A 17,649-nucleotide genomic window follows, 5' to 3' on the forward strand; every position below is an offset into this window, starting at 1 on the left:
GAACCTGGGACCCTGGAGCTGTGAAGCATTTATGCTAACCACCATGCTACCCTGCTGCCCCAGTGAGGCAGCATGGCTTTGTGCAGGGAAGGTCATGTCTTACAAACCTAATAGAATTCTTTGAGAAAGTGACAAAGTTAATTGATGAGGGAAGGGCTGTAGATGTCATCTTCATGGACTTCATTAAGGCGTTTGATAAAGTTTCCCATGGCAGGTTGATGGAAAAAGTGAAGTTGCGTGGGGTTCAGGGTGTACTAGCTAGATGGATAAAGAACTGGCTGGGCAACAGGAGACAGAGTAGTGTCTCAAAATGGAGAAAGGTGACTAGTGATGTTCCACAGGGATCCGTGCTCGGACCACTGTTGTTTGTGATATACATAAATGATCTGGAGGACGGTATAGGTGGTCTGATTAGCAAGTTTGCAGATGATACCAAGATTGGTGGAGTTGCAGATAGCGAGGCGGACTGTCAGAGAATACAGCAAAATATAGATAGATTGGAGAGGTGGGCAGAGAAATGGCAGATGGAGTTCAATCCAACCAAATGCGAGGTGATGCATTTTGGAAGATCTAATTCAAGAGCGGACTATAGGGTCAATGGAAAAGACCTGGGGAAAATTGATGTACAGAGAGATCTGGGAGTTCAGGTCCATTGACCCTGAAGGTGGCAACGCAGGTCGATAGAGTGGTCAAGAAGGCATACAGCATGCTTGCTTTCATCGGACGGGGTATTGAGTACAAGAGTCGGCCGGTCATGTTACAGTTGGAATACTGCCTGCAGTTCTGGTCACCACATTACCAGATGGATGTGGATGCTTTAGAGAGAGTGCAGAGGAAGTTCACCAGGATGTTGCCTGGTATGGAGGGTGCTAGCTATGAAGAAAGGTTGAGTAGATTAGGATTAAGGATTAGGTTTTCGTTGGAAAGACGGAGGTTGAGGGGGTACCTGATTGAGGTCTACAAAATTATGAGAGGTGTGGACAGGGTGGATAGCAACAAGCTTTTTCCAAGAGTGGGGGTGTCAATTACAAGGGGCCACGATTTCAAGGTGAGAGGGGGAAAGTTTAAGGGAGATGTGCGTGGGAAGTTTTTTTACGCAGAGGGTGGTGGGTGCCTGGAACGCTTTGCCAGCGGAGGTGGTAGAGGCGGGCATGATAGCATCATTTAAGATACATCTAGACAGATTATATGAACGGGCGGGGAACAGAGGGAAGTAGATCCTTGGAAAATAGGCGACAGGTTAAGATAAAGGATCTGGATCGGCGCAGGTGGGAGGGCCGAAGGGCCTATTCCTGTGCTGTAATTTTCTTTGTTCTTGTTCTTTTGTTCTATCATGGTAATGCCCCAACTGGGGTCCCCTGCCCCTGCCGGACCATTCCAGAATTTGCAGGTGGACTGTCACTCTTCCTCCATCTTACGGATACACCAACACTCTCGTGGTAGTCGACAGGTTCACATGGTGGGTGGAGCCATTCCAACTACAGTAGAATCATAGAAAATTACAGTGCAGAAGGAGGCCATACGGCCCATCGACTCTGCAACAGTCCCCGGAAAGGGTACCCCACTCAAGCCCACACCTCTAACCTATCCCCGTAACCCAGTAACCCCACCTAAACTTTTAGACACTAGGGGCAATTTAGCATGGCCAAGCTATCTAGCCTGCACAGCTTTGGACTGTGGGAGGAAACCAAGGCACCCGGAGGAAACCCACAGAGAAAAGGGGGTAAAGTGCAAATTCCAGAGGCAGTCACCCGAAGCCGGAATTGAACCTGGGTCCCTGGAGCTGTGAGGCAGCAGTGCTAACCACTATGCCACCGTGTCGCCCCAAAGGGCCACAATCAATCACACAGCCAAGGTCCTATGTGAGGATTACATTCGCCGATGGGGAGGTCCTGGCCAGCATTGACTCTGACAGTGTTGTCTGCCAAGAAGTCTGTAGATTGCTAAACATTACCTGAGACTTACATTGTCCACATCACCCACAATCATCATGGCAAGTGGAACGAATGAACAGAACATTGAAACAATGACTTGCCAAACATCATCAGGAAGGAATACCTTGCCCCACGCACTACCAATAGTCCTGGCCAGTATTAGGGCAACTCCTAATAGAACCGGGGCAACACGGTAGCAAGCACAGTTACTTCACAGCTCCAGGGCCCCAGGTTTGATTCACGGCTTCGGTCACTGTCTGCACGGAAATGTGCAAAGTCTGCACGTTCATCCCGTGTCTGCGTGGGTTTCCTCCGGGTGCTCCGGTTTCCTTCCACAGTCCAAAGGTGTGCAGGTTATGTGGACTGGCCGTGATAAATTGCCCTTAGTTTCCAAATAAAAAGGTTGGATGGGGTTACTGAGTTATGGGATTATGGGGATAGGGTGGAGGCATGAGCTTAAGTGGGGTGCTCTTTTCAAGGGCTGGCGCAGACTTGATGGGCTGAATGGCCTCCTTCTGCACTGTAAATTCTATAATTCTATGAACTACAGGCCTAAGTCAATTTGAAATCATAACAGGGAGACCAGTGTCTATGCCAGGAACCATTGATTTGCGAAAAGTCAATAGTGAGAATCTAACAATGCTAAAAGTTCTGCTGCTCAACAGGCATTAGCGGCCTGGGAAGATCCACCAGAAGGAGGACATGATATTGTCCCTGGAGTCTCGGTTCAAGTGAAGAAAGTACATAAAGAACCGCTGGATGCTAAGTGGGAAGGACCCCATCAAGTGCTACTGACCACCCAGGCAGCTGTGAAAGTCCAGGGGAAGAATGCTTGGATTCACGCATCTCACGTCAAGCGAGCACACCGTGATTAAAAGTCCTATCTTTTAAAAGGACAATCTTATCTGCCACCATGTTTAACCATATTGTTGTATCCGTTGCTTGCTTTTTCAGTTTTTGCAAGCTTATTAAGTGCTGCATTAAACAATTAACCAAAGCCCCTGCTAAGGTTATTCCTCGCAAGACTACACGTCACCCCCTTTTGCCCAATAACCTTGCTTCCAATAGTTAAAGAATTGTAACAATTTATTGGCATGCACATTACAGTGTTGAAGGCAGTTCTGAAACAAAGGGACTATCAAAGGCATCTGTGAATATGTTCCTCTGTGATATTTTCTGCTTGCTTGCTTGTATTGATTCATTCTTTTTTTATTTCAGAAGAATCAAAGGGGGGATTGTGGGGAAATATTAAAACCAAGTTTTGAAAATATTGTAACTGTGGGATGAAATACAGGCTTGTATTGTTCTGAGTCAAGGTCAGATTATACATTTGCAGTTTGGTGATGATAAAAGTTAAATGTTACACCAGCCTTTTAGGATACAGAGGCAGTAAGTTAGACACCAATGTAAAGTCATAGTTCAAACTTATATGCCAATTTAGGGTGCAGAGAGGGGGGGGGGGGGAGGCAATACCAGAAAGTGTAGGTAAAAAGCTCTTGGTGCACGTAGTGCCCTCTCTCTTTGTTCATTTTCCACTGTTTTCTTCCTTTTGGCCCGCTGGACTTTTATTTCTCTTGTTTGCATTTGAAAGTGTACTAACCAAGTTTTGCAATAAACTCAATCTCAAACTACCACCAGACTCTTAATAAAAAATAAGAGATCTACAGTCATTTATAACTACTGTTTGTCAGGTAAAGGCATGTAATGCATTTTGCAGGTAAGCCGATTTTTGTCACACAGGTTTTTTAACGTCTGTTTTTTTTATTTTAACCATTAACATATTCACCTAGTTTACTGTAGATAGTCTCTGTCCCATTATATTGAAGCTGGAATCATGCAAACTATTTGGTTTTCATCTCCTCAAACACTGCATTGAAGTTGATCGTATTAATTCTCATATAGTGTCGTTAGTTCACTAATTCTGGCTCGTTACTCACGACCAAAACAATGTACTACTTCCACTAGGGAACCAATACACAATTCCTGGTAACATAGAACATAGAACATAGAACAGTACAGCACAGAACAGGCCCTTCAGCCCTCGATGTTGTGCCGAACAATGATCACCCCACTTAAACCCACGTAACCTGTATACCCGTAACCCAACAATCCCCCCATTATCCTTACACTACGGGCAATTTAGCATGGCCAATCCACCTAACCCGCACATCTTTTGGACTGTGGGAGGAAACCGGAGCACCCGGAGGAAACCCACGCGCACACGGGGAGGACGTGCAGACTCCACACAGACAGTGACCCAGCCGGGAATCGAACCTGGGACCCTGGAGCTGTGAAGCATTGATGCTAACCACCATGCTACCGTGAGGCCCCAAATCCTTAAATCCTTTTCTATTTATTAATTTCCGGGGGTAGTCAGTGTATGGGGCTGCATTCAGGGGTGAGAGATAAGTCAAGGGGTTTGGGGGTGTTTAGTCAGAGGTTAGTGAGGACAGTCGTAGGGGTCCCGCGGGATTCAAAAGATGGAAGGTGTAATCAGGGTGACAGGACAGTAGCCGCAGGTGGGGTCCTGTGGAGGGCAAGTTTGATGGGGTAATCACATCAGTTCAGGAGTGGGGAGATGCCAGTCCTATAGTTACCTAGACAAAATGATTTTAAGTTTTCTTACTTTTTCTGGGTAACTATTACTGTAAGACACTAGGAACCATTTGAAGTTTGCATTTCAAATTAGATAGTTCTCTTTTTCAGGGCAATTGCCCAACAGCAGTTTGAACTTTCTCGGCAACTAGAACATAGAACATAGAACAGTACAGCACAGAACAGGCCCTTCAGCCCTCGATGTTGTGCCGAGCAATGATCACCCTACTCAAACCCACGTATCCACTCTATACCCGTAACCCAACAACCCCCCCCCAACCTTACTTTTTTAGGACACTACGGGCAATTTAGCATGGCCAATCCACCTAACCCGCACATCTTTGGACTGTGGGAGGAAACTGGAGCACCCGGAGGAAACCCACGCACACACAGGGAGGACGTGCAGACTCCGCACAGACAGTGACCCAGCCGGGAACCGAACCTGGGACACTGGAGCTGTGAAGCATTTATGCTAACCACCATGCTACCGTGCTGCTTAGACAAACTTTCCTTACCTGTGGATCTCCAGGCGGGTATGGATTCAGGTGCTCTGCAGTGCATCCTTGGGGGAGCCCCAGGTAGGACACCGTGGGGAAAGGAAGTTATGGGTCATGTTGCACACTGTAATTGGATTACAGTGATTCAGCAAATATATTACTAAAACATGCAATTCAAGTTTCACTAAATTGCCAGGAAAATTACATGATTCACCATTTTGAATGCCAATCATAAATTCTGCATAAAAATTTATGTTTGCTATTAAAGCATGAAAATATAGTCCAAAATTTCTTACCAGACATGACACTTTCTGAAGACGGCACAGATGTCACAGATGCTACGGTAGATGCATGAATGTTGAATGTAGGTCTGTGTTCAGATTGGATGACAATGAATGGAATGCTGCCTTTTGCCTCTGTGAACAACGCTTCAGTTTGGGTAACGGAAGCCTATCAAAGCAAGTTTGTTACTGATGACAATTATTTAGAACATAATCAAATGCATGTTCATTATTCATTGTACATTCAGTTAACAACGTATGAACTCATCTAAAGTAACAGCAGGAACTGAACAGAACAAACATTTTATCAGGATCCTTATCTTTTTTACTACTTGTGAAATCTTAAATCTTTTGCACTTTACTTTGCTTCAACCCTCAATTAGGAGATTTTGTATTTCCCTAATCATTCCTATATTTTCACAGACGTCTTCTTGAACGTCAAGAAAAAAAATCTTGACTATTTTTTCTAAGTCATTAATTCTGCGACAGACGTAAACCCCTTTCGGCAAGAATACTGCCATCAATGTAAAATGATAAACTTATCCAGATGGTCACACTATTATGAAAACAACCATCATAAGGATTCAATGAAACGATCCTTAAATCCAGAGGAGTAGAATACGGTTATGAGTCAGGGTTTACAGAATCCCAAAGGTGTATCATGGAGTTCACCTGACCCACAACCTTTAATAGATTGTGGTATGGGGAGCACACGGCTCGCTCTTCAGGTATGGTACAGCAGAAATGGACCAGTATTTTTAAAAACAAAACAATATTTATTCTATGAACTCAAGTTAACTTTTCTCAAACAAACAGTGAACATCTTAGAAACCAGCAAATCAAATACACCCCCCAAAGAATACAACACTAAGTAATCTGTATGCTGTCCTTTTAACACCCAGAAGACTTAACAAACCTCAAAACAGAAGCACATCAGGGTTTACATTCAATACTGAAAACATTTATAATTCTGAATTCCCAAATAATTCAGAAATAGTCCTTCATGGCAGAGATCAACAGTGCAGCTGCTTTGTCTGACTTCAGCTGCAACACACTGAAAAACGAAACCAAAAAGACAGACACACCCAACCTTTTCTCAAAGTGAAACTAAAAAGCAGAACCAGAGATCAGCTCCACCCACACTCTGACATCACTGCATGTGCAGCCAAACATTTCTTAAAGGTACATTTCTTACACACCCATTTCTTAAAGGTACTCTCACATGACAATACATGGGAACATAAATCATGCTTCAGCTACATAATAACCTGGTTAAACCACACCTGGAGTGCTGTGAGCAGTTCTGGGCACCATAACGTAGATAAGAATAAGATACAATGGTATTGGGTCGAGTGCAAATCATATGTACCTGAATGATACCCAAGTCGACGGGTTAAATTACAAGGTGCGGCAATACAAATTAGGGTTATAATCCCTGAAATTTAGAAGGTGCATGGGCGGCACGTGGCACAGTGGTTCTTCACAGCTCTAATCCCACGTTCAATTCCCAGCTTGGGTCACTGTTTGTGTGAAGCTTGCATAATCTCCCAGTGTCTGCATGGGTTTCCTCCGGGTGCTCCAGTTTCCTCCCAAAGTCCAAAGATGTGCAGGTTAGGTGGATTGGCCATGTTTATTGCCCTTTAGTGTCCAAAAGAAAAAAGGTTGGGAGGAGTTGCTGCGTTACGGGGATAGGGCGAATGTGTGGGGTGAGGATAAGTGCGGTGCTCTTTCCAGGGGCCGGTACAGACTCGCTGAGTCGAGTGGCCTCCTTCTGCACTGTAAACTCTATAATTCTATAAAAAGGTTGAGGGCTGATTTGATCAAAGTTTTCAGGCTATAAAGATGAACAGCTAATTGTAGATAGGGTGAAACTATTTCCTCTGGTTTAGGGTTACAGGCTTCAGGACATAACCTAAAAACTAGAACCAGATCATTGAGGAGTTGAATTGGGATATAAAGGCTGATAGTTTAGAACTCTCTTTTACAAATGGCAATTCATGTTAGATCAACTGTTAATTTTAAATGAGATAATAGGCTTTTGTTAACCAAAGCTATTTTAATGGATACAGGGTGCAGATCATCCATGATCTTATTTGCATGGCAGAACAGACTTGAGGACCTAAATGGCCTCCTCTTGTCCCTATGTTCATTAACAAAATAACCTATGAAACACAGGAAGGTATAATTTACCATGTCCCCAATTTCATCAGTGCCAGTGAAGATTCCTGGAGCATAATTCCAGCAGCGAGGAACTCGAAGAGTCGAGAACTGAGGAGGGGCACTAAAAATGCAGGATCTTCACCCCGCAAGGATCATAAACATTGCATTATTGCTTGGGGTAAGTATGAGTACAAAATAGGTGGCAGGGTTTGAGTTAAGAGCTATTAATAACAACAGAAAATGCTGGATGAACTCAGCAGTTCTGGCTGTATCTGTGGAGAAAGAAACAGTGTTAATATTTCGAGTCCGTCTGACATATTATTTCAGATTTTCAGCATCCGCAGAATTTGTTGATTTTATCTCTTCAAACGGATTTACTCATTGCACATATTGCCACTCACATCTCCTATCCCAATCATTCTGTACACTCGCAAACATTCATAGTTTCAAAATCAGTAGTTTCAGTGTATTTCTGAGTTTGTAGTTAGAATTAACATGTTAAGCATTTTGTGTTAATTTGACAAATGCCATTTTAAAAAAGATCAAGCCTACATTATTGAATATTGCAAGGATCCCGTTCTGTGCTTTTTCTTTGAGCTGACCTAACTCCCTGCCATTCACTGCAAGCTGACATTTGAACTAGCCCAGGACTTCCCCTTGATGCTCTGTGGCAGAGTCCATGATGTCAGTTTGATGGATTTGAAAGTATCAGTACATCTAGAATTCTGAGGCATCACTTGTTCTCGCTTTCAAGTGGATCTTAATGGTGGAGCCATTCGGGTCCTTCCAGAAACATGGCGGGTCATGTGAAGAGCTCTATTTTGTCTCGAGTTCTGTGACAATATCTAAGCAAGAGGCAGATTTAAAACTCTCTCTCTCTCCTCCTGACGATTTAGAGAGCATTCTACAGCCTGCAAGTTCTGGTTGAAGACATCAGTAGGAGGTCGCTGTCTACAAAGACCGCTATGTTGGCAGCAAAGAACCATCTCACAATCCTTGTTGTTTTATTTTAGAACCTTATTTTATTCTAGAGCTCCCCCCCCCCCCCCCCCCCTTTCCACCGTGTCTCTCTCCTGTGCGTGTGTCTGGGTGGGACTTGGAACACTATTTTGGGAAGAGTTAGATTTGCAGACCATTACAAGCTGAATGTAGGGAAAAGGAGGTATTCCCGGTGAATGAGCTGGCACAGCGGGGTAATTTAGGGGGGATGCCATTTACGGTAGTGAGGGATAGGTTTAGGTATTTGGGTATTCAGGTAGCGAGGGAATGGACGGGGCTCCATAAGTGGAACTTAACAAAGCTGGTGGAGGAGGCTAGGGAGGATCTTAAGAGGTGGGACACACTAAACTTAACGCTAGCAAGCGAGGGTCCAAGTGGTGAAAATGAATATTCTGCCAAGGTTCTCGTTTATCTTTCAAGCTCTCCCAATCTTTATACCAAAGGCCTTTTTCCGGAAAGTGGACACAATCATTTCTGACTTTGTATGGGCGGGGAAAGTGCCGAGGGTGGGGAGGACACTACTACAGAGGCAGAGGCAGCGGCAGCAAGGGGTGTTGGCGTTGCCAAACTTGGTTCATTATTATTGGGCGCCGAATGTGGACAAGGTGCGGCGGTGGTGGGAAAGAGAAAGGGTAGACTGGGTTAGGATGGAGGAGAATCTTGTAAGGGGTCTAGCTTGAGGGCTGTGATGACAGTAGCATTGCCAATGGCTCCAAGTAGGTATTAAAGGAATCTGGTGGTGCAGTCCACAGTGAAGATATAGAATCAGTTGAGGAGGCATTTTAGGGTGGAAGGTGTATTCACGTCGCTGTGTGAGAATCATGGGTTTGATAGTGTATACAGGAGGTGGAGGGAAGTGGGGGTGGTCAAGGTGAGGGATCTGTATTTAGAGGAAGGGTTCGCCAGTCTGGAGGAGCTAAGGGAGAGAGTAGAGCTGCCAAGGGGGAGTGAGTTCAGGTATCTGCAGGTTAGGGACTTTGCGCGAAAGGACTGGAAGGGGTTCCCTAGGTTGCCGGGATAAACCCTGCTGGAGCGGCTGCTGCTTCCGGATATGGAAGGGGAGGGAAGAATTGGGGATATATATAAGTGGCTGGGGGAGCAGGGAAGCGAGCGGGTGGTGAAGATCAAGGAGAAATGGGAAGCGGAGTTGTGAGGAGAAATCAACTGGGGAGCATAGACTGAGGCACTGTGTAGGGTAAACGGGACCTCCTCTTGTGCAAGGATGGGCCTGATACAGTATGAGGATGAGCCTGATACAGTTTAAGGTGGTGCACAGGGTGCATATGACTCGAGCAAGAATATTCAGGATAGGTGGGTTGGCCACACTAAATTGCCCCTTAATTGGAAACATTTTAAAGAAATGCATAAATACGTAAATCAGTTAGTTGTGGTAAACAACTGTTGTTATTTTTCAGACTGAGGTTGGCAGAAAGTGGGACAAGACAGTAGACTACCCCATTCGCCACACCAAATTTCCCCTTAATTGGAATGTAAAAAAAAATGTTACTTGGAAGATGAATGTTTATAAATTTTATAATTGTAAACACGTTATCAACACTTAATTATTAATAAAAGCAGACAGAAAATGTCATGAGTTGATAATCTTGATGGATGGAATAAATAGGCTCCTGTTCAAGATGTCTCAATTTTAAATGACAGGCATCTACGTTAACAATTATTGGTTGACAATGAGGCTAACTGGGCAGCATGGTGGTGCAGTGGTTAGCACTGCTGTCTCACGGCGCTGAGGTCCCAGGTTCGATCCCAGCTCTGGGTCACTGTCCGTGTGGAGTTTGCACATTCTCCCCTGCTTGCGTGGGTTTCGCCCCCACAACCCAAAAGATGTGCAGGGTAGGTGGTTTAGCCACACTAAATTGTCCCTTAATTGGGAAAAAAATGAATTGGGTACTCTAATTTTTTTTTAATAAGTAAAGTGACAATGAAGCTAACTGAAAATAAGAGATAAAGCATTGTCTTAATCTTAAGATTGAGACAACAGGTGCAATTTTTCAGCATGCACGAAAATCCATTATGGCATTAAATCTAAATGGCATTAAGAGGGCCATAACGGGACTTGCATTGGCAAGATATCAGTTTGAGATTGTTCCCACCCCTTCTTTCCATTAACTTAAATGTAATTAAATAGGTTAATGGTGTACTTCCCAGCCCTGTGTGATGCTCTACCCTCGGTGGTGCGACGTCACACTGGCACAATTCACTGCTGGTTTTTGAAATTGCGATGACCTGGCATAGTGCCATGAGGCACTGAGAAGGGGCAAACTCTTCTCCATGGTGGGGGGGGGGGGAGTTCAGTGTTCTCACTGTTCGGAGTTCCCTTTAAAGTATTATGGGCCAGGGTTTAGAGAACCCCAAAGTGTATCATGGAATTCACCTGACCCGCAACTTTTAATAGATTGTGGTTATGGGGAGCACACGGGCCTATCTTAAGGTGTTGTGCAACGGAGTTAAAGTATTTTAAAATTAAAGAAATGTTCATTTATGAAACCAGTTAACACTTTATAAATACACAGTAAACAGCTCAACAACTATCAACACCAATAAATCCCCCAAAGAATACAGTACTCTCTAAGTAACTCTTAATCTTTCCTTGCAACATCCATAAGACAAAACAAAACCTTTTTACAGAAATACATCAGGTTCAACTTCTCTACAGAAACATTTTAAAAGGTATAATTTTAAATCACCAAAGGATCTGGAGACAGTCTTTAGATTGCAGAGGATTCCTTATACAGCTGCTTGCCTGCAGCTATCCAGCTCTTAAAACCAAAACTAAAATGTACCCTGAAGCAGACAGCCCTAAAGCAAAAGTAAAAGCAGACAGACAGCCCAGCTCCACCCACTCTCTGACATCACTGCAAAACACCCATTTCTTAAAGGTAAATCTACTACAGCTATTTTGTAAACACCCATTTCTTAAAGGTACTTTCATATGACAAAAGGTGCTGCCCTAATCTGGTCTTCCCACCTCCATGAGGCTCCACTACGTCAGAGTGACAGCACTAAACATTTCAAAACTGTTCTCAAAAGATCTGGAAAGAAAACCCTATTTTGTTTCTGGGTAGAAACACATTGTTCCCAAAGTCACCGAGGGAGCACGTTTAGCCATGTGTTTCCCAGCACGCGCAGTGACAAGAAACACATGGTTATTCAATGCGACTCGCCTTGAATAAGGGGCCTGAGTGGGGAACACGCAGTCTAGGCCACTGTAGCCACCTAGGGTGGCCACTGCCCAACACAAAATGGAAGATTACAAGGAATGCAGGGAAAATGGACATGTTGCAAAAGCAAGCAGCTTGCAAAAGCGCTTGTGTATTCTGACTGCTGCAGAAACCAGACCGCACTGTGAAAAAAAACAAGTTAGCATACTAATGAGGCGATACCCAGTGATTCCCAGGTACAATGAAAACAAGTTAACTCAAATCGCTACATTGAATAGAAGGCCAGACTTCTCGGCGCCAAGAGAAGTCCAAAAGAATAAGCCCCAAGAACTGCCCAGTAATCGAGGGACTGCCCCGTTATTGGGGAAATTCAAATCAATCGATTGGGAAGAGACCCAATCGATTGCGAGTGTATAGAGGGTCCACCCAGGTGGCCGCGAGACCTGGGAGAGGTATAAGACAGAGACCCCCGACCCCAGCTCGCTCTCTTAGCCAGCCTCTCCTTGACCAGCTCTTTCAGCCGGCCCTTCCAACAAGAACACCTTTGTAGCAGCTCTCGAACTTGACCACAGAGAGGAGAGGCCTGGCCAACAGCAGCCGCCATCAAGTAAGTGTCATACAACGCACGCTACGAGAGTAGACACTCCTGACCCCTTTAGTCCACACCGACTGGAAGCCTGCGGATCCAGGACAAAGCAAGAGGCCGTTGTTCCCTGATCCGGCAGTTCCCTTATTCCGGATAAGTATCGGCCTCTTAGTGGTAGGATTAGCCTAGTCTTGTAGTTTTATGTGCATAATTAGTAGATAACTGTATTATAATAAACACGTCTGTTTGAACTTACTAACTGGTGTATGGAGTTATTGGTCTGAACTTGAACTTGAAACTTGTGACGGTATCTTAACGATACCTGGCGACTCTAGAGCGAAGGAACAAAACAGAGCCAAATTGAGTGTAAAGCACACTCACCCAGAACGAGCAACACCACACACTTTGTGCAGTGGGGAGTTAAGTTCTCCAGATGTCCTCATTGTAGCGAGAGATTGGGACACCATTTTTAAATGGGGTCCTGATCTCCGAGGCCCCCAAAACAATTCCGGACCTCCTCCCCAGCCAACCTGGCAGTGCTCATGGCAGCCGGCAGGGCCACCTTGACATTGCCAGGCTGGCACCCAGGTTGCACTGCCAAAGCATCAGGCTGGAACCAGGTGGCACCAGCTGGGTGGCGCCAGGACACCACCCTGCCCACAGGGCATGCAGCTGAGGGCCTCCAATCCGCTGGGAGACTCCCACGAGCCGTTCCGTCTTTTCCCCATTTGTGGGGACTAGTGCTGAACGGCACACTCCCAAGGTCTGAGTCGAAGGGATTGAATCCCAAATCCTCAGGTACCTCAGGAACCTGCAGATCAATACGCAGATTTGTCACAAATTGTGGGTGGGAATAATGGGAGGGAATTACATCACAACGTCTCATGAGATTACGTTGGGTCTCGCGAGACGTGGTGAGCTGGGTAGATCCTGGAAGCGAAGTCTCCCGGGTTTTATAGGCCACAATGCACCTTGGCGAGCTGCTTTTCAGGCGGAGCCTGGCCGTTGGATTGAGCCGATTGGTTTTCAGTCAAAACCTGACACTTTGCCATTTTTTTTCATCAATTACACCCAATGGCACGGTGGCAGAGTGGTTAGCACTGCTGCCTCGCAGAACCAGGGACCCAGGTTCAATTGCGCCTTGGGTGACTATCTCTGTGGAATCTTCGTGTTCTGCCTGTGTTTCCGGTTTACTCCCACAGTCCAGAAAAGTGCAGGTGAGGGGAATTAACCATGCTAAATTACCCCTTAGTGTCCAAAGGTGTGCAGGTTAGGTGGGGCTACGAGGATAAGGCAGGGAGTAGATAGGTTGCTCATAGAATCATAGAATTTACAGTGCAAATGATTCTATTATCTGGGGCACCCAGTCGATGGCGGCAAATCCTGTATAGTTAGCTGACCTGGCAAACGGGGCATCGGACTTCACGGATGCACTTGTGGGCTGCAGCTTGTGATGTGTCACTCGACTCCACTCGAGCCCTGGAATGATCCCGAGGCGTAGCTATTCAGAGTCCAGGGGCTAATAGATGGCACGTATGTCGCTTTGCGCTCACTGGGCCATCAGAGTGCTCTACATTAACAGGAAGAGGTACCAGTTCCTGAACATCCAGTTTGTGCGAGACCATCTCATGAAGATATGCACGTGTGCACACGCTTCCCAGGGAATGTGCACAGCAGCTACATCCTGGGGCAGTCGAACATCCCGGGGCAGTCGAACATCCCCAGCCTCTTCGTGGACCACCCCAGGACTCTGGCCAGTTGACTCTTGCGAGACAAGGGCTCCCTGCTAAGGACCTGGCTAATGGTGCCAGTACAGAGGCCAGTGGCCAATGTGAAGACCCAATATGAGTCCCATGCGGCCACCCGGGCTGTCATTGAGCGGTGCATTGGAATCCTCAAAGTGCAGTTCTGATGCTTCGACCAGTCAGGTGGTACACTCCAGTTCACCTCCCTGAGGGTCGCCTGCTTTCAGGTCGTGTGCTGTGTCTTCCACAACCTGGCACAGTAGCGGGGCAACATGGAGGAATATGATGGAGGAATATGTGGCCACCTCCGAGGAGGAGGAGGACGAGGATGTGCCTGACCAGGAGGAGAGGCTAGAGGTCGAGCGCGGAGAAGTCCCGCAGGGCCAGCTGGAGGATGGAGTACAGGCGGGAGCGGCAAGGGTCCGGCATGCACAGAGGGCCAAGGAGGCCCTCGCCCTCGTCCGCTTCACCTAGGACGTGACCTCGTCCTTCATCCCCCCTCTCCCCAACCCCCCCTTCCCGCTCTCCTTCCCCCCATCCTTCTACCTTTCCCTTCCCCCCCCATTCACCATCCTGGCCCACCACCCCCCCCAACCATTTCCCACCCTGCAAGAATCTGTGTAACATCACTCAAGGGTGATGGGATTGTATCGCCACTGTCAGCGGATCACTGTCGAGGGCACGGGTTGATGATAACCTGCTGAAAGTTGAACGTTGGTGCTCCTCATTTAATGCCACAGTCTGACCCCTGCCTTTCTGCTGAGTGCTAACTAACGCATCATATGCGCGCAGTGTGTCGAGGTGGGGAAAGGAGCCCAGGACCTCCTGGTCCAGGAAGGACATCAGAGACAACATATCAGTATGGTCAATAAGTTACAGAAGTGTTCCTAACTGCCCACTTTTCCGATTATGCCAGCGCACTATCCCCACCCATCTCCGACCCTTCACCCACCCTTTTCCCCCCACACCACCCACCTCCCCCCACCCCTCTGTGCTCTCACAGTGATCCTCAATGTGCTTAGCCTTCCGTGCTGCACCCACATGCACCTCCAGGATGCACGTCAAAGGTGAAGGCAGCCTTCGATGCCCCTGGCAGGCGTCCTCTGGGGCCGGTGGGCCCTGGCAAAATTGCCGGCAACACCTGTCCGTCATGCCGCATTGTACTGGATGCTGACTGCGCTCTGTTGTCAGGGGGTTGGAACTCGGGGGACCTGGTGGCTGCCGTTGCCACTCCGTTAGATGCCTCCGAGTTGACGCCCAGCGCCGCCGCCTCCTTTGGGCCCTAGGGTTCACCATGGGATGGAGGGATAGCTGGATCGAGCCCGGCTGTCCCTGCATCATATAGCTATGCCAGTCCTTGCGGTTCCCTGCAGCATGGTGTTGACACCCTCAGCGATGCTCCTCAGTGACTGGGACATGTTCTGCAGAGCCTTAGCAATTCCCATCTGAGACTGAAACATTTTCCGCGGTACTACAGCTACACCCACCTGAGAATGGGACATGCTCCGCAGTGCCTTCGCTATGCCCACCTGAGACTGGGAGATGCCCCACAGCGCCTCATTAAGATCCAGCTGGTACTGAGTGACGTCCCCCAGTGACTGGGACACATTGTCAAGGTGCTCAGCAGTGACTGAGCCACACCTTGGACACTTCCACTCATGCTGCCGACATTGTATACCAGGCTTTCCACTGCAGTCTCCACCCTAACAGTGTTGGACTCGGTGCCACACATTGCCAGCGCCATCTCCTGTTCCAGCGCTGCCCGTAGCCTCTGTGGCTCCTCCAAACAGATATGGACCTACTGGCCTGTCGCGGACATCCCCCTCTGAATCTCACAGCTGCACCCTACTATCTGTACCAGTTCCGGGTAAACCTACTCCAAATTCTGACTGGAATCCAGCTGGGTACTGGCAGACCTCTGACTGCTGTCTCATCTGGGGGTTCCTGCCTCCACCTGATGCGCATCATCAACTGTGAGGTGCTCACCAGAATGTGCTGCAGAAGCGTGCCAACTGAGGCGTGTGTCTCCACGCTGGTGGAGTGTGGGGATGACAGCGATGCCACAACTATTATGGTGGCATCCTCAGAGTTCCCCTCCGAGATGTTCTCCTGGGAGATGCGGGGAGGTTGGCCACCAGGTATGGGCCGGCGCCGTCGGCTGCAGGTCCTGCAGGAGAATTAATACATGGTCAGTGGAATGGATGAATCAGTCTGTATAGCATTAACAAGTCACCCGGGTGTTGTTGCACTGGTCATGCTCCCCGACTGACTGCCACCCAGGCAGCATTGGCTGACCTGTAACTGACCCTTTGAGAGCCTCAGAGGAACGGGCGGCACGGAAGCACAGTGGTTAGCATTGTTGCTTCACAGCACCAGGGTCCCAGGTTCAATTCCCCACCGAGTCACTGGCTGTGCGGAGTCTGCATGTTCTCTCTGTGTCTGGGTGGCTTTCCTCCGGGTGCTCCGGTTTCCTCCCACAGTCCAAAGGCATGCAGGTTAGGTGGATTGGCCGCGCTAAATTGCCCCGAGTGTGCAAAATTTTAGGAGGGGTAGGAAGGGTAGCAGGGATTTTCTGGGTTACAGGGATAGGGTGGAAGTGAGGGCTTAAGTGGGTTGGTGCAGACTAGATGGGCCGAATGGTCTCCTTCTGCACTGTATGTTCTATGTTCTGTGTTCTAACAGGCATCCCGTCTGCCCTTGACCGGTTTGAGTAGTTTGGCCAGGTCTGCATCTCCGAATCATGGGGCTGGTCTCCTCGGTGTCTTGGCTGTGAGATGTGTGGGGTTGGCTGTGCAGGATCTGTTCAAGTGCTGCTCTCCTTTGTTAGCAGCAGGCTGGCGAACACGGTCCCGGCAAATCAGCCGGTGGGACCTCGTTAAATGGGTCAATTAATGACTTCCGGTAGTGGCGATGACGTAGGAAGCCGCACATTTGGGAGCTCCCGATTCAAACCGACTTTTCGGCTCTTTTTAGAGCCCAAAACGGGATTTTTTTTCGACGTCTCCCGATGGGAGGTGTGCTGATCGACTTTCTCCGCATTTCATGACTCGAACTCGGAATGGAAAGGGGGAAAAAACGGCAGCAGCTCCCCAGAAAAAACGGGGGAAGGATTCCAAGATGGCGGCCGGCGGAGCACCAGAGGAGTGGAGGCTGTGGGCGCAGGAGCAGCAAGCTGCTCTCCTGCGCTGTTTTGCAGATTTTAAGGCTGAGGTGCTGAGCTCTCTGCAGGAAACAAATAAAAAGCTTTCGGAGATTCAGACGACCCAGGGTGCTGCCATCCAGGCGTTGCAGGCGCAGGCCACTGAACGAGAGGAGGAGGTCCTCATGAGTAAGGTGGAGGGGCACGAGGCACTCCATAAGAAGTGGCAAGACCGCTTCGAGGAGCTTGATCACTGCATGAGGCGGAAGAATCTGAGGATCTTGGGCCTTGCGGAGGGGCTGGAGGGGTCGGATCTGACAACCTACATGGCCACGATGCTGAACTTGCTAGTGGGGGCAGGATCTTTCCATCTGCCCCTGGAGCTGGAGGGAGCCCATAGAGTAGTGGCCAGGAGGCCTAAGGAGAATGAACCCCCGCGTGCGGTGCTCGTGAGGTTCCACCGGTTCAGTGATCAGGAGTGTGTGCTGCGCTGGGCCAAGAGGGTGAAGAGCAGCAATTGGGAGAATGGGGTAG

At 47.8% G+C, this 17,649-nt stretch overlaps 1 protein-coding gene across 1 annotated transcript in view; it reads right to left on the minus strand.

The window, feature by feature from the left end:
• LOC119972149 (regulator of G-protein signaling 22-like) overlaps positions 1-17,649 on the minus strand; it is an 810,134-nt gene that overhangs the window by 618,689 nt on the left and 173,796 nt on the right. Inside the window, exon 7 of the mRNA XM_038808479.1 lies at positions 5,323-5,476. Coding sequence (XP_038664407.1) covers positions 5,323-5,476 — 154 coding nt within the window. The remainder of the gene's footprint in view (positions 1-5,322; positions 5,477-17,649) is intronic.

This window comes from Scyliorhinus canicula, chromosome 10 (assembly GCF_902713615.1).
Source record: "Scyliorhinus canicula chromosome 10, sScyCan1.1, whole genome shotgun sequence".
Taxonomy (NCBI): Eukaryota; Metazoa; Chordata; class Chondrichthyes; order Carcharhiniformes; family Scyliorhinidae; genus Scyliorhinus; species Scyliorhinus canicula.